The sequence below is a fragment of the Vidua macroura genome, chromosome 14, assembly GCF_024509145.1.
Source record: "Vidua macroura isolate BioBank_ID:100142 chromosome 14, ASM2450914v1, whole genome shotgun sequence".
Taxonomy (NCBI): Eukaryota; Metazoa; Chordata; class Aves; order Passeriformes; family Viduidae; genus Vidua; species Vidua macroura.
The window spans coordinates 2681647-2706687 of record NC_071584.1 but is presented as its reverse complement, the minus strand read 5'-3'; the positions used below and the strand labels follow the sequence as shown (position 1 = coordinate 2706687).

The following is a 25041-nucleotide window of genomic DNA, read 5'->3' as shown; positions in this document are numbered from 1 at the left end:
TCCCTTTATAAAAGACACTTCTGGTAATCCAATTTAAAATGTTTTTGGTCACAGGCTGCAGACATTTGTTTTTATGACGAACACAGCACATTTTAGCATTACTTTGATATTTTCTTTTGGTGAGGCACATAAAAAGCAGTCTCTTTTCCACCCTTCAAGCAGAGGGTACAAGGAGTTAGTCTGTAACAGAAAACTGAGAATTTCAAATCCCCACAATGTTAAGGTCACCCTGTTGCAGAATCTGTATTACAAAACCCTCTGACCCACCAAATAGTTTCCTAGAAAATTAAGATCCCTTCAGGTGAGCCCTATAAAGACCCTGATACAAGTTTGCAAAGCCCTAACAGACAGTATTGTACAAAACCAGAAATAACAAAGTCTCTGCAGTAAGTTCCTCTGCTAGAGAATTTCATTTAAGTGCTGCAGATACTGGTTCTGGGGCACAGCTGGCACTGAAGATGACACAGTTCTGCTCTTCTTCGGGAAGAGCTGAAGAATCTGCCTATGCCCATTCCAGAACAGTGTGGAAGACAGAGAACTTTCACTGTCCCTTTAGGGAATACGGAAGACTGGTGTTGACTTACTTCCAATTATATCATTGTGGCATCAAGTAACACATGTCAAACAACCCTGCAATCTCACTCAGAACAAAAACATTCAACTAATTCAAAAACATAGACAATTTAATAAAAACTTTAAAACCAAGAGACCAATATCACAACGCGAGGTGAAGAATCTGGATAAAAAAAACCCAAGAATGAAGCCTATTTTGCCTTTTTTTTTTTAAACCTTACATTTATTGACTGCCAAATAATTCAAGTGAGGAAAATTCAAAGCCTGTTTTATTTTCCTATTGCTGTGCTTATGTTGTACAATGTATGAACTGGTAGGAACAGGTTAGGTCACTACGACAAAGATTCCTCCTCCTGGAAAGGAAAGGACAAGAAAAAAAAAAAAACCAAAAGAAGTTTTTGGGGCAAAAGTTATTGAGGCATCTTTATATATATTTACAGAGGCAGCACTTTTTAAAAGTTTCTTAGGTTACTCCAGTTTTCATAATTCTAAATTTCCCATTTGGGACGTGGGAGACTCCTAAGATCTCAATATTAAATGAAAGTATTCTTGTAACAAAAGTTGAAAACTTCTCTGGGAGCAGACTAGTATGGATTGATGATTTTCCTCTGAAACACTGTAAATCAATCTTCCACAAGTGCTGGGAATAGATTTTCCATCCAAATTCAGTTTTTTGCACATCTTCCCAAGAATTCTAACAGCAGTCCCCCAGTCCTTTATTTCTGCACACCTGTGACAGGGACAAACTGCAGAGAGCAGAGGATGAAGCGACACAAACGCAGGCAGCTGACAGCCAACAGCACTTGTGGGAAATGGGAACAAAAGAGGAAGACAGGGTGTGTTTTTCTTCTTCATTTCCTTCTCTCCACCTCCAGTTTTAAGAAGAACTGGACAACAAGGCAAAGCCCATGTCCAGCTCCTGGCACAGACCTTGTGAGTTACAAACTGCTCCAGATGAGCTCTACACGAGATGGGAATTGCAACAAACATTTAAACTGATTGAGAATTGAGTTCATGAACAGAAGGAAAGTTTGGAGCATCAAAAAATTGTTATGCCCATCTACTTAAAAGCAGTTTGTCACAGGGCTGCTTACTCTGTGGGCAGATCCCACCCAAAGTCTGCACATGATCTCAGATCTATTCTGTCCATGCTTTTTGATCTGCAAGACGACAAATAACCTGAAATAATCCCATCCTCTCTGCAGGTAATCTAAGAATTACATGGAAAATGGATGAGCTTCTGTATCCTCTTCCTCCAAAGCAGCCCCTTGGTAGTAACACTAATTGTGGCACTAATAACAACATAAGAATATGGAAAAGGTTAAGTACAAACCCTGCATATTACAGACCAGGAACAAGTGGTTCAAAAGAAACCAGACTATGGACAACAGGGAACAAAATATGACAATCACAATAAAACAAAAAAGCAAAGCGGTCCAAACAGAAAAGCATTTTTCAGAATATAAAATACTAATGGTGACTGCAAACCAGACCATAAATATTAGTAACTCAGATCTTTTTGTTCTACAAAAATAAAATCCTACGCTTGATTTCAAGGGCTGGAGAAGAAAAAGGAGAAAGCCCCTTAATTAGCACTTCAGTCTACACAGCAAAATAAACACTCCAACAAAAGAAGTTGTTTAAACTGTCAAAGCACTTTAAGAACACAAAGGGAAGAAAATGGAACTAAGAAGCAGAAAAGATGAAAGATGGACAATCTTTCATTCCTTACAAAATAAGGAAAAAATACATGCAGAAAAAATTGCTAACTGCTGGGAAGTCATGCACCAAATAATGTGTATTTGCAACGCTCATGACCTACATCAGCATGTGATCAACATCAACAGTGATGATAATCATCAAAACCTCTTTCTTCTAGATTCCAAATTGGAAATGTTGAGGCTTCAAAAACAAGCAATACAGAAGAGTAGAAAAACCACTACCCCTTCAACTTTTGTCTAAAATGACACAGTAGTTATGAACTAGTCAAAATAAGGCGGGAGGTGAAGATACACATAAATGACCCCAGAAAAAACTTTACCCAAGGCTCGGCACTAAAGGCAGAGTGACGAGCGCTAAGGACACAGTGACGCTTCTCTAGCAGGGTTTGAGGACACGCGTGGGTCAAGCGTGAGGGTCAAGTGACAACACCCCACGGTTCGGCAGCGCCTCAGGCCCGCGGCGCGGCTGTGCCTGATGGACTGCGGGGCTCAGAGCCCCGGGGATCCGGACAAAACGAAAGCACACAAAGACAACTATTTATTAACAGTTTAACATGGCGCCTCTCTCAGCGCGACTTCCCGGGCGTTTGTCCGTTGCTGCCGTTCCGCGCCGGCCCCGCGGCCGGACGGAGCGGCCCGGCCCGGCGGCCGCCCGTGCCGTGCTCCCGCCGCGCTCGCACGTGGGGCGGGGGCCGCCCCCGGGGCCTTCCCGCCGCACGGCGCGGTCCCTCCCGCCCTCCGCGCCCGGCCCGGCCCCGCCGCCCAGGCCGAGCGCGGCGCTGCCCTCCCGCCGCCATCCCGCCTCCCGCCCCGTCCCGCCAGGGCTGCGCCGCGCCGGGCCCGGCCCCGCCCCACCCCGCGCGGCCGCAGCGGGGCCGCCCGGCCCGGCCGTACCTCACGGGCTCTGCGGTCATGACTCCGCCGCCGCTGCTCGGAGCGGAGCGGCCGCCCGGGCCGGGGCCGCGCTCAGGCGCTGGGCGCAGACAAAGCCACGGCCGCCGCCATCGCTAGCGCCGCCGCCATCTTATCGGAGGGAGCCCGAGGGGACCTGCCTCCTGCCGCCGTCCTCCTCCGCCGCCTCCCATTGGCTCACGGCCGCCCACAGCTATTTTCTGATTGGTCGGCGCCGCGCCGACTGTTGCTAGGGCAGTTTACGTCACCATCCCAACCTTCCCCGCGCTGATTGGCTGGGGCGGGGCTGACGTCACGCTGGCGTCATGGACCGATGCCCATGACATCATTTTGTAACAAAGTGCACTGACGCCTGTGCCCAGCAGGGGGCCCCAGCGCGCGGCTGCGGCCATGGCGGCGGGAGCCAAGCGCTGCCGCAGCCCGGGGATGGACAGCGGGGACAGGAGCCGCTGTCACACCGGGACAGGCGCGTGGACACCTCATTGCGGGACAGCCGCGGCCTTGGGCGACTCTGCAACCTCGAGCCAACCGCGGCAGGCGAATCACAGCGTTCAGACACGTCACCCTTACGAACAGTAACACGGAGCAGATGCCCAAACTCCTAGTAACAGCTCCACAACGACCCTCCTGCTCCGTAAGGATCCCCAGAACAACTCTCCACCTCTACAGGGACCCCCAGAACAACCCTCCTCCTCTGCAAGGATCACCACAACCACCCTCCTCCTTCACCATGATCACCATCCTGACCCTCCTCCTCCATGGGCATCACCAGCAGGACCCTCAGCCTCTCCAGGGATCACCATCCTGACCCTCCTGCTCCATGGGCATCACCAGCAGGACCCTCAGCCTCTCCAGGGATCACCATCCTGACCCTCCTCCTCCATGGGCATCACCAGCAGGACCCTCAGCCTCTCCAGGGATCACCATCCTGACCCTCCTCCTCCATGGGCATCACCAGCAGGACCCTCAGCCTCTCCAGGGATCACCATCCTGACCCTCCTCCTCCATGGGCATCACCAGCAGGACCCTCAGCCTCTCCAGGGATCACCATCCTGACCCTCCTGCTCCATGGGCATCACCAGCAGGACCCTCAGCCTCTCCAGGGATCACCATCCTGACCCTCCTCTTCCATGGGCATCACCAGCAGGACCCTCAGCCTCTGCAGGAAGCAGCCCTGGAACTCCAAGCCCACAAGCAAGCTTGGGAGCAGAGTTTCCCAAGCACAGCAAGACAGGGATAACATAAACCACACACAGGCTGAACATGAGCAGCCCCAAGCAACCCTGCCCAGGGCAGCTTCAGCCCACCTTGGCTACAACTTTTCCTTTTTGATCAGAAAACTCTCTAGAAAAAGAAATGCATCATTGGCAGCTACACCTAAGTATGCCAAGACAATTTTGCCTGCTGGTACTAGCAGCTTCTACACTCCTGTCAGATGTTAGAATGTTGTGAAAGGAGGAGGATTGGAACGCAGCCCTCTTCAAGGGAAAGTTGTTGCAGGCTTTTGTGAGAAGATGACTGAAGTCAGCAGGCTTCACCAGGTTCAACAAAGCCAAGCCCAGTACCACACAGAATCTGAAACAGGTGACAAGCATTAGCCACTTACTGTAAAGAAAAACAGTTTTGAAAATTAATATCTTTTTCTGCGGAAACTAAAGGAAAAAAAAATGTACCTACTTACCTGGTTTCATAAAGCAATGCATGAAACATGAGAAAGTACCCAAGCAAATAACCCCTAACACCCATTTCATTCTGTGATAATAGAATCAACAGCACTTTCACACTCCAGCACATCCAAGCCTACACATCTCCCAGGGAAATTCTCCAAACAGGTCTAAACACAATTTGCTTTAGAATGTAATATTTTACCCAAGAACTGCACCCTGTATCTGCTGAATTTAGTAATAGCAGAGAGCAGATTTAGCAGCAGCTTTGTTACCAAACTCCATCTCATGTTGGAGAAGACCAAAGCATCACCTGCCTTCTCACTCGATTTAAGGAGAAAAAAATCCATATTAACTGACTGCCACAAATTCCATTAAAAATTGAAAAAGGCCATTCTAGGTGTTCTGTCACCAGTGAGATGAAGGAAACAGGAAGCATTACCCAGTCTTAGCTCTGCATTAGGATACCAGCTGTGTGATTAAAATAAGAATACAAAACATTCATTTTCCTCCTCAAAGGATTTAGTCAGTGTTACCAACTAATATCCCACTGATTTAAAATAACAGATTTATTACTATTACTCTGTAATATTTTATTCTTTCACTGTTTCCTTGGGGAAGGCATTTGAGTTTAAAAACCCAAATTGAATTGCCTCCAGTTCATAACTTCTATCTGAAGTCACAGATGTAAAAGGAATCCTACTGTGAGAAAAGGTCGAGATAAAGTGAAAATGGAAATGCTTCCATCTCCCAGCAATTACTCCAGAAGACAAAACATGAAATCGTGAAGTTGTCAAAAAACAGTTTGAAGGAGCACAGACCCTTTTTGTACACTGAAATCTGTGAACAGGCAGATACTGAGTGCATCTACAGGGAAACACTTCACATCCACCAGAGCTGCACCCAGTCACGTTTCCCCAGGACTCTTCCCCCTGCTCCAACAGCCTTGGCAGTCAGGATTCAGAGCTCGGCTTGCAGGACAAACCACTGCAGAGTCTCATCACACCCACTGTTTCTCTTCATAATGATAGCAATTAGCTCTCTTAAGTACATATTACCCTACTTTTAAGGAACATGGCTGAAAGACATGTATAGCTATCAACTGACAAGAGGATATTTTAATAACTTGATGTGCTCCTGACCTAGAAATACAAACTACATATACATCCCTTTCATATTATTATCTGTGATAAAAGTAGCACAATTAATCCAGACCAATAAAAGGTTGTGCTTAAATTAATTTTGTAGGAATGATCAAGATCTGAGCTGTTAATTGGAACAGGTTATGTGCAACAAAACTCTCTATTTCTCAGACAAAAAGCATGATAAAACTGAACACAGATGATGCTCACTCGAGGGCCTGGGTTTGTTCTTCGTGTTGCTGTTGCTCTATTCCCCTTAGGAAAGACCAAAGGAATGGTGTGGAGTCACTTGAGCAGTGGTTTGTAGTTGAGAATTAAACTTTTTCAGCATGAGAAAATAGCAAACACCAAGGTCCAACACAGAAACCAAGTGCCAGTACTTTCTCAAATCCTTTGTGAGAATTATTTCTCACAGCAGATGAAAGCACTTGGAAATTTTAACTTCTTAAATAATATGATTTTAGTTTAAGTATTTTCCTATTATAAATGGGTATTTTTTAAAACAAACTACCACAAACCACTGCCAACAGCCATTCTTCTCTCCCAGCCAAGTTTGGCTACAAGATGCCACGATTTGGCATCATCTGATATCATGGGCAGCTGATATCATATTCAAACAAGCAGAAGCCATGTACATATCTGATTTTCTTTGGATGTTCCAAATGTTTTGAAGGTTAAGTTTCTTCAGTACTTCTAAAACTCCAACTTCAATTTGCTGGGAATCAAAAAATCCCTGCTATACTTTCACACATTTTGAGCAGAGCTCAGAACAAACCTGGCTGTACATTTGCTTACACTTCCAGTGGTTGTGACCATAAAAACACCCACATTTTCCTCCTGAAATCCCTAGCCAGCCATCATCTCATCATATTCCCCAAGCATGGATGGCCACCCCCCTGCCTGCCAAGAGGCTGAACTTGTTCTTACCCTCATGGCTGAATCTTAACCTCATGGCCATCACCAGCAGGGCATTAATTAAGGTTATTTGCATGAGCACCAAGAACACAGCAGGTGCAGAGCTGGGCACATCTTCAATCTTGCTGGAGGACTGGGCAGTTCTGGCCCTGAAGAGCAGGGGCTCATGGAGCAGCTGTAAAAGGCTTAGCTGCAGGAATGACCACCAGGCAGCACTATCACAGAATTTCACAGTGGTTTGTGTTGGAAGGGATAGTAAAGCTCATCCCTGCCATGGGCAGGGACACCTTCCACTGTCCCAGGCTTCTTCAAGCCCTGTCCAACCAGGCCTGGGACACTTCCAGGGATCCAGGGGCAGCCACAGCTTCTCTGGGCACCCTGTTCCAGGGCCTCATGAAAATCACATTCTGTCCTGAACACTGGAATGGTTTGAAGGCCGGAACATCCAGTAAATTGTACATAATGCAAACCATTACACAGATTAATCCATTTAACTTTACTGTCTTGCCTTGTGCTTAGTGCAGAGAGCTCCCTAAATTATTTCTAGCTATTATTCCAAAATATCTTCTCAATACACCACAGTTCCTTCTCAAAAGCAGAAAAAGGCAGCATTCACTGAGGCCAGCCACATCACCAAAACCACAGAGTCCATTTTCAGCTGCAGAATGCACCGTTTCCTCCCTTTATCACAAGTGTTCTCTCACAGTGAGCTTTCAGGGCACTCCTGAGCTATTTAATGATTCACTTTCTAAAGGAGATGTCCTCAGCAGTTCCCAGCTTCCCCACAGCAGATCTTGAATGCATTGCCCTGGCCACCTTTGTTCTGCTGGCCCCAGCTGTGTTGCATTAACCAGCCAGTGAGCTGCCAGTGCCCCTGGCCCCAGGAATCCCCCCTGTACCAATCAGAGACAGCTGTTACCGCTCAACTGCGGCACAAGTCAAACCCTGGCAGAATTCATCCCCTCTAAACCTGCCACTGGTCCTTGCAAGTACTCCATCTTCTGCTCCACTACCACAACTGTTTCCTCCTCCATGCTTCAGTTTCAGCCTAGAGAGCAGAAAAACTGTTGGAAAAAAAGGAGCATTATTTTCATCTCAGCATGGAATAAAAAAGAGGAAAATCCCAAACTCTCAACATCGTGGCCACCTCAAATGGAAGGCAAACATGACTCCAGCATTCACCTGCATGAGGTGCCACTGTTTAAACCTGTCCATATGGAACTGGAAGGTTTTAAAAGGACAGAATAAATTATAACTGAAAAGATTTATGGGAAGCATTTTACCAGCTAGGCAGGAAAACAAGCCACAAGTACAGCATTGCTGAGTTGTTCCAGGCAAATCTACAATGCTAACAAGATTCCACCTCCAGAAACAATGGGAGTTGATCTGTCTAGAACTCCAGGAATCCAAGATTTTCACTGCATGACAGCTGCCAAAGACAAGCCAAAATCATGTAATCTTTATACTATCAGTTGGCTGCATGAGCATCTCTCTAGTGCTGACATTCTGGGCTGTAATCCTCCACATAAACACATACAGGCTACTAATCCAGTCTACTCATCCATACTCAGGTTACTTACTCTATGCAGACAGGCTGTGATTAACATGTTGAAACAATAGTGGAACAAAAGAGGTTGGCTTGTTTTATGTCAAAGTTCAAAAGACACAGGAGCATGGATTAGACTAAAAAGTTTTATTGAAACTTGTCCAAAATCCAGTCAGGCACACAATTTATCTGTTCCACTAAGGCTTATCGTTCTGTATGGCATAGAAAAATGCATCTCAACAAGTTGAAACATCAAACAACGAAATGAGCGACGTTAAGGCACTTGAGATGTGTATTAATTCAGCAAAACTGCATGAGAATAACATTCTGCTTGGGAGTGATACAATCCCTTCTGAGATTCAGTTTCAAACACCCAGATGCTGTAACCCCTTGACAGAGGAGAGGCAGAAGCAGGAGACAAAAGTCTCTCTGACTATGAACCTCTAAGGCCACCAGAGCCTACGGAAGGAAGCGTTGCTGAATCAGGCTGCAAAGATTTCCTGTAGTACAACTGCTGAATTGCACAACAGTTTTTGCTGAGGCACAACGTTTTCCACTCAAGAATTCTTAAGGCAAAGTATCTTTGTGAAGTGAGAAAACAAAAGGGGAGAGCAAGCAGCACACGCATTCAATTGTAAGGCTATCAAATGTGTTCTGGGGAAACAACATTTATCCCGGGAGCAGGCATCTCTGCCCAAAGGATAGAAACGTGGAGAAAACAAGTGGAGAATGCAAGAACTTATATAGTGACCACAAATCTGGCATCTGTTGGTTTGCCAGGGCTCTAGGCAGTAACTTGGAAGCCAATTAACAGCTCTGAATTCATGTAACACATAGATAGTTAGACTTGCATTTTTGGTTCGTATTTTTAAGAGTGAGTGTTGGCCAGTCTAAGAATTTTTTTCCAGCTTTGAGTCAAAGTTTACAACTTAAACATTGCAGTTTCAGCATTTGGCAAAGAAAGATTTAACTAATTAGTAACTCCGTTCTACATGTTGAAAACTCGCCCTTCATCTGTGAAACAACCTCTTGCATCATACAGCAGTTGAGAACTCTTCTCAAAAATGAGACACAGCTCTAGGATACGCACATTCCACACTAGAACCTGGAGCATGCTCCAAGGGTTGCACACAGGCTGAAGGAAAAGATATCCAGGTACATGAAGCTGTTTCCTCAACCATGAAAAGGCACGACAGAGAAGCTGCTGTCACCTGCTATGCACAAACAGGAAATAAGGTGATAATTCAAGGGAAAAAAACCCCAAGGTAAAAAGATTATCCAAGTGATGGAAAGTACCATTTGTAGTTAGTCCATGGAAATGTAGTTTTAAGCATTACGTTCTGAATTTTGCTAGAAGTATAAGTAGAGCTGCTTAAGAAGATGTAAAGCTTATGAGATTGCATCTTAACACTCTGTGTCCTTCAGAGCAAATTGCTTGCTGTATTTAAGGCACCACGTTGTCTTTGGTTCAGTGTTTAACTGTCTCAGTGTAAGCAGAGGTAGCACAAACCAAACACGTTGAGCTCCTCATTCCACCACATCCAAGTTCAGAGCCACCACCTTCCTGATGTTACAGATTCTGGAATCCTTTAGCTCATTAGGAAACTGCAAACAGCAAAATAACAAACATTCTTACTGATTTTATAAGAAACAAAGGTCTGCAACATTCCACTTAGCTTTTATGAATGCCAAGAAAATCAGAGTGAGAAGCTGGGCCTTATTCTGCTACAACAAAAGTTGTAAAAAAAATTCACTTAAAAATTAGTTTCTAGTAACTCAAAATCAAAGACAACCATATCTTCCCTTCAATAAAGTCAGCAGGAATACCTAAGATCATTGCAGAAACCAGAATAAAAGCTGACCAGTTATCAAAAAGCAAATAATTTCAGCTGTCTTTTGTTCTTGAGAAAAGTCTTCATAAAATAATAAGTTTTATTATTTAGATATTTTTAAATGAGAACACATTTATTATGCCTTAGAGAAGGCATAATATCTGTCTGTGGGTTTAGCTTCACAGACAAACTCAGCTCATTGCAGATGGTGAAATCATTAGAAACTGGTCCTTTAACATGCACTTATTGCTTCAAAATGCATAAAAGCTAAGGTATAAAATGCATGAAGTACACCTAAGGTATCTGTATCAGTCAGATAGAAGTGGTCAACTAACAGTATAAGACTCCTTCCACAAGCAATCCCCAAATGTGGGCAGCTTTAAAGCATCAGGTATCCTCCCCGTTCTCACAAAAAGGCTTAATAATGAAGATAAATACGGAAGACAGAAAAATAGGGGGAAAATACATTTGTTGGCAGTATAAACTGGCTGAGATATCATTCTGAAAATAGAAGTATTTTATACCATGCAATGGCACAAAAAGTAGAGTTCCACAATCTTTGCTTATTATTTTTTTCCTCTTATTTCTGCTGACTTTATCAACTAATTTTGCTACTCTGAGAAACTAATGGAGGATTTTTAGAGAAGTATTTCGTGCCAAATGAGCCAGCAGAGCTGCAGCAGTGTAGCTGTGCCCCAAAGGCCAGGAGAGCAGGAGCTGCAGGGCCCCAGGCTGACATACCTGTAGGGGTAGCCGTGGTATTTGGATCTGAAGACAGACAGCAGCCAGCTGAAGAACAGCACCACCAAGCCAATGCCAGCAATGCACATAACTGCAAGAGATGCACAGGGAGAGGCTGTGATGGGACAGCTGCCCCTGCAAACATCTCAGTGACTCAGGTTTTCAAAGCCTTCTGCAATGTTTACAGATTTGGTCAGATGAGGGCTCTACTCGTGTCATTGAGAAACACAAATTAACACCAATTTTACATCAATTTTAGAGAAATGCTGTGAGAAAAGTCCCTTCTTCTCCCTCTTACTACCAAAACACTGCAAAGCATCTTTATCTCTCTCCATCTGCCAAAATGATTTATCTTGCAGTTTGCTAAGCAACTCCAAAAACTGTCAAAAATCCAAATTATTCTCTCAGCTTAGAGGTGGGGAGTGAACAAAACCCCCCAGTGCAAAAGCATTTCTGTTAAATGGTGTATCAAACACCCTCACTGAATATGCCTTTGCTCAGAGAGCAAACTATCAGTACTTACTTTTTCTTTTCCCCACATCCATGTCAGAAGTAGCAGCTTCATGGAGAAGGACCATTCCTAAAGTAACTCCACCATCTACAAATGCTGTTTAAGGCTAACCAACAAAGTACAATAGACTCAAAACAACACTCCTAGTCCCCTAAATTCAGCTCCCACACCATACCTGGGGCATTAAAACTCACTGGAAAAATCAAACACTTCCCAGCCAAATCAGCAACTATGGGGGAAAAAAGAACAAATGGAAGACATTCATATTGTCAGCTTTTAAGAGAAAATAAATGCAAAGCATAAAATATAAACTGGAAAGTCTTCAGGCAAAATTAAAAACATGCATTTATTATCTCAGCTTGTAATGTAGCAGCATTCCTTCCCAGAGAGTTTGGTCCACTCCTACTGCTGTTCTCCACTGGAAAATCCCCAAAAGAATTCAGCTTCTGCAACTCAGCCACCAGAACAAATAAGACACATGCAGTATTTAATCTAACAGGCTGTCTTTTAAGTGGCAATATTTCTTTTCTAATTCTTCAAATTAAAAAAAAAAAATAAAGATCGTAAAATTAAAGAAGCACAGACAACACTAAAGGCCTGATATTTGCCAAGAATGAATCCTTGCAAAGCAAAGTAGTGAATCCAGTGGAATGAAAGACAGAATTCCCAAGGTTTCATTCCATGTCACTACTAATGTCCAGTCCCAAGTCTCCTCCTTAAAGGAAAAATATTTATCACTGACTGCATCAAGACCATCAGGAATCTTTCCATTTCAGACACAGCCAACCTTCAGCACAGGAGGAAAGTGACTTGAACCCACAGAAACCTCAACGAATTTAATAATTTAAAATGTCTCCAGCAATGGGTGGTTTGGGTCCATAATGTGACAGATAGCAATAACACAAATAAACATCAACAAAAAGTCTCTACTTTAAATTTGACCAAGTGGATCAAAAATACAGTAATAGAAAAAGATCAGAAGTTCTCAAAGTGCTTGTTTTAAGTTTAAAAAGTTAAATACAAGAAAAGGTCCTGAATAAAACATAAAGGAATGCTGACACAGGTGACAAGACACAGAAGAAAAGCTCCAGCCAGAAATTACTAAAGCTACAAATAGTGGATCAAAACATACATGTGGGAATACAAAACCAGAACATTGAATTTTAACCCCAAAGAAGCCATTTTTTGTACAAATGAGAAAAGTAAAAGCTCTCAGTCTGAAAGTTACACTTGCCTTTCTGGACAGCATAGCAGAATCCTGCATCATTAGTACGAACAAATGGTAAGATTATAAGAAGGTAAGCAAAGAAATAAAATATCAGTGATAGAGGAAGGAATTCAACACCAAAGCAAGAAACTAGTGACATTGAAAAGAGACATGCACAGAGGAACAGGGAGTATCCTGAAGAATCTTCTGATTCCAAAGAGATCCACATCTTTAGTGATGTATTCTGCTTGGTACATAAACAAGAAGGTGAGAAAGCAGTAAATATTTTTCAAGTTAAAGATCAGAGGCACAGGAAAAGCATAGTTGTCAGTGCAGAAAGGTTTTACAGGCTTCTGCATTAGTGTTAGGTGGCAATTAAAGCCATGACAAAGCACCACAGAAAAGGCAGCAGCGTTTGCTGACCAAAAATCTGTCACCAACCACATGCCTCTCCCAGGAAGGATACTGAACAGCAGAACTATATGTGTTTCTGCCACAAACTGGGCTTGGCTGCTTCCATGGATATAATTCTGTAAGAGACAAAGAGTAATAAAATTTAGAAAAGACTGGGCACAACTTTGATGTGACTAACAACAGCTACAGAGCCTGGAACTGAGGTTTGCACTGTTTTTTTCAAAAGAGAGCAGAAGCTGGAGCACGAATAATTTCAGCTGTTGATCACTGATTTTTGGGGGAGCTGCAACAGAAGCAAAGATCCTTCTTCTACTACCATGCACAATCAGCCTCATTCAGATTACAGTAAGTTACTTGCACTTACTGGACTACACAACCTTTGTGGTCCAGATTCTCAGTCCAGCTGAGCAACATACCACAAGATTAGGCCCTCCTGCATCCTAATGTGTTTTTCACTTCCAGGTTAACAGAAAAATTGAAATTTGTGGAAAAAATACCATTTTTAACCCCTATAGAACACCCTATTATGGCTATGATATCGTATCCAAGTAGGAAAAAAAAAGTTTTATCCACTTTCTACAGAATATAGAGGGCTTGATCCATCTAACCAGGCACAAAAGGACATTTCACCAAATTAATTCCCTGAGTAAAAACATGGAAAAAAACACTGTGTGATATGTAAGCACCTGAGCAGATGCAATGCTCTCAGAACACTGTGACTACTTTCACAGTGCATCTCATTCTAAGTTATGAACAGAGCAGTATATTTCAAATAATGTTAAAAGAAATTTTTCCCAAGAAAGAGATTTCATAAATCTGAGGTCACTAGATATTAAGTTACCTCAAGTATCTTGAGGAAAGATGGTTTTACATGGAAGTCATTAGATGAGTGTGTGAGTTAACAAGACCAGGTTAAAACATAATTGCCAGGCTCAGCAATAGGAATTTTAGCATCTAAGACTCAACCTACAGATACCTTTATTGTGCTGTAAGCAATTTAGAACTATCACATCCCTCCACCACTGGAGATACAATACATGTGCAAGACATGTTGATTTGTCTTGCTCACTGCAGGAGAGGTTGGTCTCGCTCACAGAGAGAGAAGCCAAAAGCGGAACTTGCACTCTGGTTTGTCTCTTATTCTGCAGAAATACAACAGAAATGCAGAAAAGAAAGTGAAGGCAACACTCACCACTTGTCCCGTATGGGGATTCTTATGAGCATAGGGGGGGCCTCTGATGTGGTTCCACATCTGGCCTGATGTCATTGCTAACACAAAACACTGAAAAGGAAAGAAGAAATGCTATTTAATAAGGATTCTCTTCTATTTTTAATTTAACCTGATATCTTTGCACTTCATACCAAAATGTACTGGTTTGGAACACAGGCTAAGAATTTACTTTATGAACTTTATGCAAAAGGCATCTAATCAAACATTCAGTGAGCTGAAGGAACTAAGATCATATAATGTTACCAATCTATGTAAAAGCAAAGCTAACTGTACCTCATTTTCCTCTTCCTCTACCAGTTTTAAGAATTTTGAAATACAGAAGCTTTTGAAAACCTGAACTGCTACAAAACTCAGTGTTACAGGGAAACAAAAGTCATGACGACTCACCAGAGCAGCAAAGGCCCAGCCAGTTTTGTTATAGAGAAAATCCAGATTGCTGCCCCGCAAATACACGAGGCCTCCGATGACAGCCAGCAGCAACCCCAGCATCAAGGGTCCAGCATAGTTTGGTGGCCTTATCACACGGATCTGAACAGAGGACAGTGGAATTATTTTCTCTCAGTAGGATCAGACATTATACCTGCACTCCTGCTGAAAAATCCCACAACACATTGAGTGGAACAACTATGGCATACACGTGTTTTCTAGGTAATAAATCTGACTTGGGAAGTAAGCAATGCTTCTTCCACCAATACTGTAACTTCAGTTTTACACAACTTTATGCTGTTCAATAATTTAGAGATTGTTTTTCTTCCACAGGAACAGAGAGTGAAAAGGAAGGACACGAGTTTTACCATCTTCTCAAATACAGCATTACACAAAATACCAGCACAGAGACTGTAAGGAAATTGAAAGATGCAGTCGTGAGTCTGAACTAGATTTTGTAGATGAGCTCTTTAGAGCAGCTCAGGAGGCACAGAACACAAGTGACGTTTCCCAGGTGGCCCTGCACAGGGGGTGCTGAGGGAAGGGGTGCTGAGGGAAGGGGTGCTGAGGGAAGGGGGGATGGCCCTGCACAGGGGTGCTGAGGGAAGGGGTGCTGGCCCTGCACAGGGGGTGCTGAGGGAAGGGGTGCTGAGGGAAGGGGTGCTGAGGGAAGGGGTGCTGAGGGAAGGGGCGCTGGCCCTGCACAGGGGGTGCTGAGGGAAGGGGTGCTGAGGGAAGGGGCGCTGGCCCTGCACAGGGGGTGCTGAGGGAAGGGGTGCTGGCCCTGCACAGGGGGTGCTGAGGGAAGGGGCGCTGGCCCTGCACAGGGGGTGCTGAGGGAAGGGGTCTGGACTCACGTGGACGTCTGTCCTGTCGGCCACCCAGCGTGCCAGCTGCTCCGCCGCGAAGCCGCGCACCTGCAGCTCGTAGGTGTCCCCCCGCTTGGGCTTCCCCTTGGCAGGGAAGTTAATGAAAGTGGGAGCAGAATTCATGTTCAGCTGCAGGGAGAGTTCACAGAGGATATAGCCTATGAAAGGACTATTTAGTGACACAATTCTATGTCATTTCTGGCTTGCAATATTGTTACTAAATCAGAAAAGTTAGCTCTTTGATTTAATGGCCATGACTTTAAAAAAAAAAAAACAATAGGCAGCACACAGCTTGCATTTCTGTATTTCATGCACATTTTTTTGAATCTGTTTCTTCTCCAAATACTACTTTTGATAAAGAAATCTGAAAATTAACAATATGTGATTCTAAAATATGGCCTTCTAGGAAGGCCATAGCTTGATGAATGCATTTTTAATGCAACACTAAGGAAAAAATTAACAAGAGTAATAAAGAGACATCTCTCTTCAACTCTCCAGTTCAAAAGCTTCCATTTAATAAAGTATCACTGCCTAAACTGTATAGCTGTTAAATAGAGATTAGTACCTCTTAAAATTAACATCTGCAAGACTGTAATGAACTATTAATGTGACCTACAATTCCAAATGTACATGGAATGTTCTCACAGCTGGAGAAAAAAAAAAAAAAAAAAAGGTGGTCACACAATGTTAATAGAAGAGAAAAATGGCTGGGTACTTGAAAAGAAATACCAAAAGGCTAATTTATCATTCCCTAGTAATCTAAAAATTGTAATAGCTGCTCCTAATGGCATAATGGCATCAGTGCTTTCAATCTTGCCTCTTCACATACCACAGAAGAATTCCATTAAGAATTACACCATAAGTTGTTACAGGAGACAAATTCAGGGAAAAAAGTCAAAGAAACCAATTCACTCCTTGTACCTATTCCACATCTGTCAGTTCTGTTAATATTCTTACCAACATGCTCAGGCCATCTTTCTTTCAAGAGTGACAGCTTTTAACTTTTCATTCCTTTGTTCACTGTTACACTGAATTATTTAACATCTTTACCTTCTTTCCCAAAACCCAAACTAAAAACAATGTTAGAAGACAAAAAGACTTTACCATCTGAAAGACGTCTGAGCCTTCGTCAAAATCTACCATAGCAAAAAAAATCTTGTTGGTAAATGCACTGGAATACCTCCAGGAGTTTGCCAGAATCTGGTATTCCTCATCAGCTTGCCTGGAAAACACACCAAGTGAGATGCTGTATCATGGGTTTGTCCACAGCAGCTGTGCCCACCTACCCCATCCAGGGGTACATCTGTCCTAGGGTGATGGTATGGTGTTTGTATCCCAAATCGTGTGTTCTGTTTATGCCTGATATGATGTTTTGTGCCTTCAGGACTGACTCTGAAAGTGAAGGATTGTTTTGTCTTGTTATCAGCCGGCTCACCTCCCCCCAAGGTCTGTGTCTAGGAGAGGCTTGGCTGGCTGGGGTTTGCTAGCTTGCTGGCTTGCTTGCTTGCTGGCTGGCTTGCTTTTGCTTTTGCTTATTAGTTAGTTTAGCTAGGCAGTCCAATTTTTACCCTGGACTGTTTCTTTTTTCCCTTCCCTTTCCTTTTCCTGAATACCATCTGAACCTGCTCTGGACCTGGGAAACATCAAGAAACACCAAGAGTCTGCATTTTGTGACCTGCAGCAGCCATCCCCAGCGCCGGAGGCTGATAGCTGGGCAACCACTCCCAGGAGAGACTTTCTGAATTTGTCATCTCTTCAGAACGGTGAAAGGGTTTTGTCATCTGGGGTTGATTCTTTTTTTTTTTTTTATTGGGGAGTGTTTTTGCTTGTTAAATAAACAGGTTTTTTTCCATTTCTCTCTGAGGAAATCTTTCCCGAACCAGGTGGGGGAGGGGCCGTGGGAGGTTTGCTTTCTGGGGGCTCCTTCCGGAGGTCTTCTCCCAAATTTTGCCCTAAACTAGGACACATCCCACACCCACCCCATTAACTTTCTAGGGTTCAAAAGAAAGTTTAAGTGTTAATGAAATCATTAAAGCACAAACACTCATCTACCATCAGGGGAAGCATTTGGCACCTGCTTGTTTAAATGGAAGGGTAAGATATTTTGAGTCCATGAATACAAGCTGAGGTAATTCTTACTGAAAGGTGAACTGGAACTCAGCTGCTCATGATTTGTCAGCCCACAGAGCAACAAATGTGGCCAGGTATGCCCTTTCTTCCAGGTCAGATGGTGGGAAACCAGTAATTTCAACGAACTAGGTATAAAAATCACCCTTACAGACCTCTGCCACCTCCAGATTAATACAAGAAAGCTAAAATATGGTTAAGGATCCAGGATATTGGAATTGTAAATAACTGCTAAGCAGTATTAATTAAGAACAATGTTTAAGCTCTATGGCCAGCAATAATTCTACAACCATTTCTCCATCAGCTTACAACAAGAAAGTTGAGCTTTCACTGTGCCTTTCTCCAGAGTAAACACTGTTTCTGCAAAGCAGGGATTATTTTAGGAGGGAGATAAAACTGAGGATTATGTTTCCTCACAAACACATTACATTACAAATTCCCACACATTAAATTGCAAAGACAATCCTACTGTAACTTGCCCGTGTATATTCCTCCCACCTGTGTCAAAGTGCAACCCTGCTCTTAAATTTAGCATCCTACAAAGCACGAGATGACTTCCAAGTTCTAATTTAGGACTAAAGGAGCTCATACTTGCACACAACACACTGTCTGTGAGGCTGAAGAGCAGTGAACATCACAATCACTGAGTAGTTCCTGGGAGGTGCCTTCACGAGGCGCCGGAATTTGTCTCCGTTCATTCGGATCACGGATCTCTTACTGGCCCACTCCATCAGCTGGTTCACTTTTTCTGATAACACCATCTGAAAATCAGGTCAGAGCAACTTTATTGTTTTGGGGGTTTTTTTCAGTCTCACAGTACGGTCTTAGAAGTTTTTAGATTTGATGTAACAAACATGTACACTGCTTTTCGTAACACCACCCAGGTGATGTGATACTTCAGTAAATTCTGCAAGGCATTCACAGAAGCTTTTGACTGTCATGTTAACATAATTCATTAACTTCAACCACCCAGTAACACACAGAGCTTTAAGCACTCATCAGGCTGGCGAAGATTCAGCTCAGCAGCCCTTCCTCACAGTTGCTGCAGGATTTCTTTCAGCTGTACCAACCACCTCCATCCCCTCCTTTTTCTATACTATCATCCCCTTTTTCTATACTAAGCATTAAACTGTTTCAAGCTTTCAAAAATTGTGGCAGTGGAATCAACACCAGAGATGGAACCAACCTCAAGATTTCATTTTCAGCACTAGTGGAAAAAAAGAACCATAATTCAGAATATATTTGAAAAACTCTGGGGTGCTTAACACAAAAATATTCCTTAAAAAGGAGACAATAAATTCTAAAACATTATAAGAAGAGATATTAGTTTGACAAACTCACAAATGTTACATTTATCATAAAGCACCTCTCTACTCACTAACAGATAAACATGTTAGAGGAAATCACTATAAAATATCCTGAATTGGAAGGGAGCCAGTAGGAGCATCAAAGTCCAACTCTTGACCGTGCACAGGGCAGCCCCAAGAATCTCGCCATGACAATAATAGTAACAAATTATTATTCTCTGACTCACAACTGACTCAAGTATACACACTTATACAGGAGGATTTTTCTAAACCCTGCAGGTCAAGTGCGTGGAAATAAGTTGCACCTTAGTGACTACAACCAAAGACCGCTCATCCTCCCGCCCGCAAATGTCATACACTAGCAAGACAACACTCGTACAGTGCTCCTAACAAGAACTGAAGAACCTGGAAACGAGGACCTTTCCTCCCTGCGGGCTCCCCTCAGAACCGGCCGAACCTCAGGGCGGGGACCCGGGGTGAGGCCAGGCCAGGCCACCCCGCCGGGCCCCGGCCGGTCCTGCCCTCATCCCGCTCCGCGAGAACCCGCCCCAGCGCAGCGCGGGGGCTCCGGGCGAGTCTCACCTCCTTCCGCCTCTGCCCCGCGGCGCCGGGCCCGCCACATCCCGCCAGCAGCAGCAGCAGCAGCGCCAGCAGCGGCACCGGCACCGGCAGCGCCGCCATGGCCGCCCCGCTTCGCCCGCCCCGCCCCGCCCCGCCGGCCGTGAGGCCCCGCCCGCGAGACGCCGATTGGCGGAGACGCCGGCTCGACAGTTCCTGCCGGCCTTCGATTGGCTGAGCCTGCGGGAGCGCTGCGAGCTGGAGCCGCGCCATTGGTGGAGCCCCGAGGGGTGGGCGGGGCGGGCCCTGAGGCGGGGGCGGAGCGGGCCCTGAGGGAGGAAAGTGTGGCGGGAGCACGGGAGGTGATGGCAGCTCTCGGCGTCTCTGAGCCGCATCACAGAACCTGTACGGCTCGAAGGTGTTATAAATGAATCAGTCGATTTAATAATGAAAGGAATTTATTAAACCAGATCAAAGTAAAATTGGAAAAGCCACAATCAAATCAGCACCGAGCCAGGCGATCGGTGCTGGGTGAACTGGGTCCGGACTATGCAGCTCCGTACCCCTGGCAGTTCACAAGGTACTGATTTCACAGGGTCTTTTTTATATTGTTTCCAGACTTGGCGGGATTCTGGCGGGGGGGGGTCCTCCTGTTTCCTTTTGTCCTTTTTCACATATGAGTGCATGTTCTTGTGGTGCTTCTAAACAGAGGTTTTCCTGGAATACTCTGACTGCTGAAATCCTGTTAGACAGTAGTCCCCTCGAATATCCTGTTCTGGCGACGAATATTCATCTTATCGTTCAATGCATATCTTCTAGACAGAATAATCCTTCAGAATAACCATCTTTTGAGACAGGAATTCATCCTGTGTATATTGTTCTTTCCCATCACTTGGTTCCATTTAAAAGGATACTGTGTTTTTTTAGTCCTGAGCACGAATTTATTCCAAATCATATATTACAAAGGCATCTCTGCAGATCACCCGAGACAGGCTCTCGTGGCGCAGGTTGCCCACTAAGATACCGAATTCCGGGCCCGGTGTGCAACAGGGCAATAATTACACACTCAGAGAGAGATTGATTTATATCAGAGTTGTGCTAGCCTTGAGTGCTCAGTGGTGTTCCACAAATCAAGCACGCCAACTCTCAAAACTTTTTACTGCTTATAGGTTTTAACAAACAAAAGAATTTGTGTTCACTGGGTACAAGTAATGTAGTTCTCTTATTAATTAGTATTCTATCTTCTATTGGTCAATGCTTCTCTTTGCTTCCCATACTAATTAGTGCACAGGTTGCAACTTTCCCTTCTTTTTGGTTGGTGGGTTGGTGGTCGTGATGTGCTCCTGCTGGAATTCCCTTTCATCAGCTGGAACTGATTTCAGCCCAGTTGCTGAGTTGGCTTTGTTAGTGTCTTCTTTATCGTGGGAGTTCTGCAAAACGCCCTTGTGGGCTATAAATTCTGCATTCTTTGTGTCCACGATCAGTGGCACATCCTCCTTCTCAAGCTTCATTAACCTCCCCCTAAGGCTGAGATAATTGAAACATGTCAAGTCCTGAACCTTAACAAGGCAGTTCTACCAAAAAGTAATTATTTTTTCCAACATCTGGACATCACTTAGAGCTTGATACCTGCTGTTTCATGGATTAAATCTCCTTCCTTGTTGATTAGGCTAGAAAGTACCCAAAGATTAAACATCAAAGAACATCCTTTCTTAAGAAAATTTTATGTAATCCACATTTTGAAACAACACAATTGCTTGCAGATGGGTTTTGAGTTTCTTCAATAAGGGGATTCCACACCTTGTCCAGGCAGCTGTTCCAGTGCTCTGCCACCCTCAGTGTAATGAAGTTCTCCCTCTTGCCTCAGATACATGCTTCATGTTATACACACATGCTAAAAATTGCTGGGTAACGTGTTACAAGTGTTTTTAAAATCCAAATGTACAGGGGAATGCCTCAGCAGGTGTGTGGTGGGTTAAGGCTCTGATGCAGAATCCCCAGGGAGGGAGGAGGATTTACTCACGCTTGAGCTTTTATTTTAAAATTATTTCTGATTTCTATTTGCACTGAAATCCCAGATTTTTTTTAACCCAGACCGGGAGAAAAAAAAGTGGTGTCAGAAGTGGGATTCGAACCCACGCCTCCATACGGAGACCAGAACACCCAAACCCGCCGCGGGAAGGCGCGGAACGCCTTGAGTCTGGCGCCTTAGACCACTCGGCCATCCTGACACTGCGGGTGCAGCTCGGTCTGGGACACACTTAGCACTGTCGTCACTGCTGTAATAGCTTCTTTCCACTCTCTGGCCCAATACGGAGAGCCCGTCTGTACCCGGGAGGTGCCGGAGAGCAGCCAGGGAACGGCTAGCTCGTCCCGGCCCGGCCGCGGAGTTCCGCCGCAGCGAGGAGGAGCCCGGCATTACCCACAGGCCCCTGCCCTGCCGCCACTTCCGCCGCGACCATTTTGTTCTTCACCGGCGTCAAGGGTACGCGCTCTGCTCTCATCATGTTCCCGGTGGCCAGGGCCGCGCAGAGTCTCGTCGGTAAGCACAGGGGCGGCTCTCGGGGTGTGGGGGGTTCCTGAGGGGGTCTTCCCCGGTTTGTGCCCTCCCCTGTGCGGACTGTTCCTCAGCCCCCGACTCGCTGTGCAGCCGGGGACGGTCGTGAGGGCACCTCAGGGGCTGCGGGCGGCTCTGGCGTCCTTCGCCTCCCGCTTTTTTTATTTCTTTCAGCCTTTTTTTATCCCCTAGTTGCTTTTTGGCATAGGACTCCTTTCCTCGGTGCTTTCTTTGCTTAGTACGTGAAGGCACATTCTGGCCTGCGGTGACGAGGGGCAGTCAAGGTTAGAGTTACCCCTTCAGAGATGCAGACCCCGCAGGGTCTGTTCCTCTGGTCCTGCGGCCCGATGTGCTCATCCCGAGGTGCGGGCACCTACAATAAACCTATCTCCGTAGATACTCAGGCTCTTTTGTGTTAAAAAAAAAAACCGCCTTGTGCCGCCTTGCAGAGCATGCGAGGGATGTAAGGAACATGGGTATCACCATCATCTTTAATCACGGTTGGGTAAAAATGCAAACCATTGACCCGAGACTGAAAGGTTTTATTTTGTAATATCTTTATGTACACATCAGCCTCTCATCAAATGCTTTGTACACAACTAATGGGCAATCTGTCCTTTGTAGCTGTTGCTTTGATTTTGCACTGTTGCCTTCTCTTTAATAAGTGTACGTTTTATAGTGTACACTTAAAATGTACATCATCTTAAGGTATCACTCTGTATTTTTTTTCCTCTATTATTTATCTCATGCCCATGGGTTGTTTCAGTTTCCTTCCTCCCCTCCCTTAAAAAATCCCAAGGGAATGAGGCAGGTATTACCCACACCTGCTACCTGCAACCTCATAATTTGATGGTGAGCTTCATCCTGACATTGCTCGGGTACATGTACTGCCAGGATAGATATTTACATATAGAAACCTAAAAATGCAAAGCACTAAGCAAAATATTTTATTAGAGAAATACGAAAGAAAACATATTAATGAAAAAATTAACTTAAGGGATTTTTTTTTTTACTGGAATTAGACTTAAGGAATAACTTTCTAGAGAGAAATTGAGAGAGCTGAAAAAAAATAAAGTATTTGTTTATATCCCCTGTTTTGGAGTAATTCCAGAGTTCTAAATCCAGATTAGTATTTTTCCGGAATTTTTACTCTATTAATACTAATGTTTGCCTCTCTGTTGGTGGGAGATGAGGATTGGGGATGGTTTGAGCATATATTTGAGTTGATTTCTGTACTTGTTAACACTCCTCAGCTCGTGGCATCCAGCACACTGCAGTCAGACATGCTCATCGCAAGCACGAGCCAACCTTCCACGACAAATATGGAACCATGGTCCTCCTTGGTGGAGCCACCATGTTCACTGCTGTCTGGAGCTACGTAAGTTGGTTTTGTCACCACTCTCTCGTGACTCGAGCTGCAGACTTTAAAAATGTCAATTTTGCCCGTTTGAAAGAAATTCGGTGGTCAGGATTTAGGAGCTTCTTACATAAGTAGATAGTGATGTGATAGAGGTGAAAGTTCTTTTAATTGCCAGCTTGATTTTGAGTTGTTACTCCAATTTCTGCATAAATCTATTGCCTGATTTGGAAATGTATCAGAAACACAAGTGTTCTCTATTTTACTTGGGATTTCAAACCTCTGCAGGTACAGCTTTCAGCAGCAAAACTTCTAGATGAAAATATCAGTATGGTGGTGGGGTTTTACATACCAGATTCTTTCTTCTGTAGTTGGATATTTTGAAACAGAAAACTGAAACATTTAAATACTATTCAGTATAAATGTATTCCACTTTTTAAATTAGAAAATTAATGAGATGTCATGTTCTAATAACAAGAATTCTGAACTGAAAACAATAAAAATAACCCTATGTCCAAAGGTTTCTTTGATTTCAGAGTTAATAATCTTGAGTTTTGTCCCTTTACAGGTGTTCACAACGCTTAAAATTGAGTGGGGCGTTTCACCTGTTGGCAGAATAACTCCAAGTGAATGGAGGGAGTAACAGCCTCTGCTTGTAATGAACTGGTCTGAACTTTCACTGAGAAAATGGTCATGTAATGGCATTTGTTCCCTGATTACCACTTGGACAGTGGCATTCCTGGTCTAATAAACATACCTAGAAACCTTTCTGGCTCTTCCAGGTTTCCTCTGTGCTCTGCTTCTGCTAAAGTAAAAGAAATAGTGTAAAAACTCCAAGTGACATTACACAGTCCCAGTTGTTGCTGTAAAGATCACTGGTAGATAAAGGACAAGTCCAGAACTTCGTTGAGTTTCCATTTAGCCAGGTGTGTGCGTGTGAATCAGCCTCACTGCATTCCCACTGCAGACTTGTAATGACAAAGTCGAGATCCCATTTTTTTTTCCACAAAAGGATTTTTATGGCTTGTGTCCTGCCAGTAGGCTGCTTCTCCCGTGACCTGAGAGTTGTGAAGAAGTTAAAGTCAGTTTTGAGTTGGAGAGGCTCCACAGGAGCAGGCAGTATCCCAGGATCAACGGGACTTTCCTAATGAATTCTTAGGGAATCCCAGAATGATTTGGGGTGGTTCCAACCCCGTCTCTGCATTTAACTTCCGTTTAGAGCAGAAGTAACCAGCGAAATGAGGTGGGAAAAGACCAGCTACCGGCTCGCGGTGGTGTTTGATGATCAGAGGGTCCCAGGCTGGTTTGTGCTGGGGAGGAGCTCGAAGCCCCGCGGGCTGCGGTGGCTGCGCGGCGGGCGCGCTCCCGTCGCGCTGCGGTGACAGAAACCGCGGCGCGGCCCCGCCTTCTCCCGCCGCCGTCACGTGCCCG

The 25041-nt window shown here is 44.4% G+C and overlaps 3 protein-coding genes and 1 non-coding gene across 6 annotated transcripts in view; 1 reads left to right on the top strand and 3 right to left on the bottom strand.

Annotated features, from left to right (window-relative positions):
• Positions 1-6209, bottom strand: part of ATRX (ATRX chromatin remodeler) — a 70266-nt gene extending 64057 nt beyond the window's left edge. Inside the window, exon 1 of one of the 3 annotated variants that reach the window (XM_053989930.1) lies at positions 3189-6209. In XM_053989930.1, the coding sequence (XP_053845905.1) occupies positions 3189-3208 (20 nt within the window). In that variant the 5' untranslated portion in view covers positions 3209-6209. The remainder of the gene's footprint in view (positions 1-3188) is intronic. The other 2 variants (XM_053989928.1, XM_053989929.1) reach the window with 2 other exon arrangements.
• A 2396-nt stretch (positions 6210-8605) lies between these two features.
• On the bottom strand, positions 8606-19969 carry MAGT1 (magnesium transporter 1). Its single transcript, XM_053989935.1, is given in 12 exon segments — positions 8606-10078; positions 11047-11137; positions 11570-11644; positions 13231-13294; positions 14371-14460; positions 14797-14937; positions 15693-15833; positions 16809-16926; positions 18423-18592; positions 19721-19852; positions 19855-19935; positions 19937-19969. Coding segments are annotated over 12 exon segments (1152 nt in total). The 3' UTR covers positions 8606-10062.
• Positions 19970-21810: 1841 nt separating this feature from the next.
• On the bottom strand, positions 21811-21927 carry TRNAL-CAA (transfer RNA leucine (anticodon CAA)). The gene is made up of 2 exons: positions 21890-21927; positions 21811-21856 (listed from the first exon to the last, which is right to left on the bottom strand). It is a non-coding gene; the product is annotated as a tRNA-Leu (tRNA).
• A 184-nt stretch (positions 21928-22111) lies between these two features.
• LOC128814266 (cytochrome c oxidase subunit 7B, mitochondrial) lies at positions 22112-24378 on the top strand. The gene is made up of 3 exons (XM_053989937.1): positions 22112-22238; positions 23507-23631; positions 24179-24378. Exons 1-3 carry the CDS (start codon positions 22202-22204, stop codon positions 24251-24253), a joined length of 237 nt encoding a protein of 78 aa, XP_053845912.1. The 5' UTR covers positions 22112-22201; the 3' UTR covers positions 24254-24378.
• The last annotated feature ends 663 nt before the right edge of the window (positions 24379-25041 follow it).

What these genes read in the sequence shown, in the direction of transcription:
- LOC128814266 (XM_053989937.1), top strand. Translation starts at nt 22,202, where the DNA reads ATGTTCCCGGTGGCCAGGGCCGCGCAGAGTCTCGTCG. An exon ending in GGCCGCGCAGAGTCTCGTCG is followed by an intron (nt 22,239 to 23,506) that starts GTAAGCACAGGG and finishes AACACTCCTCAG; the next exon opens with CTCGTGGCATCCAGCACACT. An exon ending in TCACTGCTGTCTGGAGCTAC is followed by an intron (nt 23,632 to 24,178) that starts GTAAGTTGGTTT and finishes GTCCCTTTACAG; the next exon opens with GTGTTCACAACGCTTAAAAT.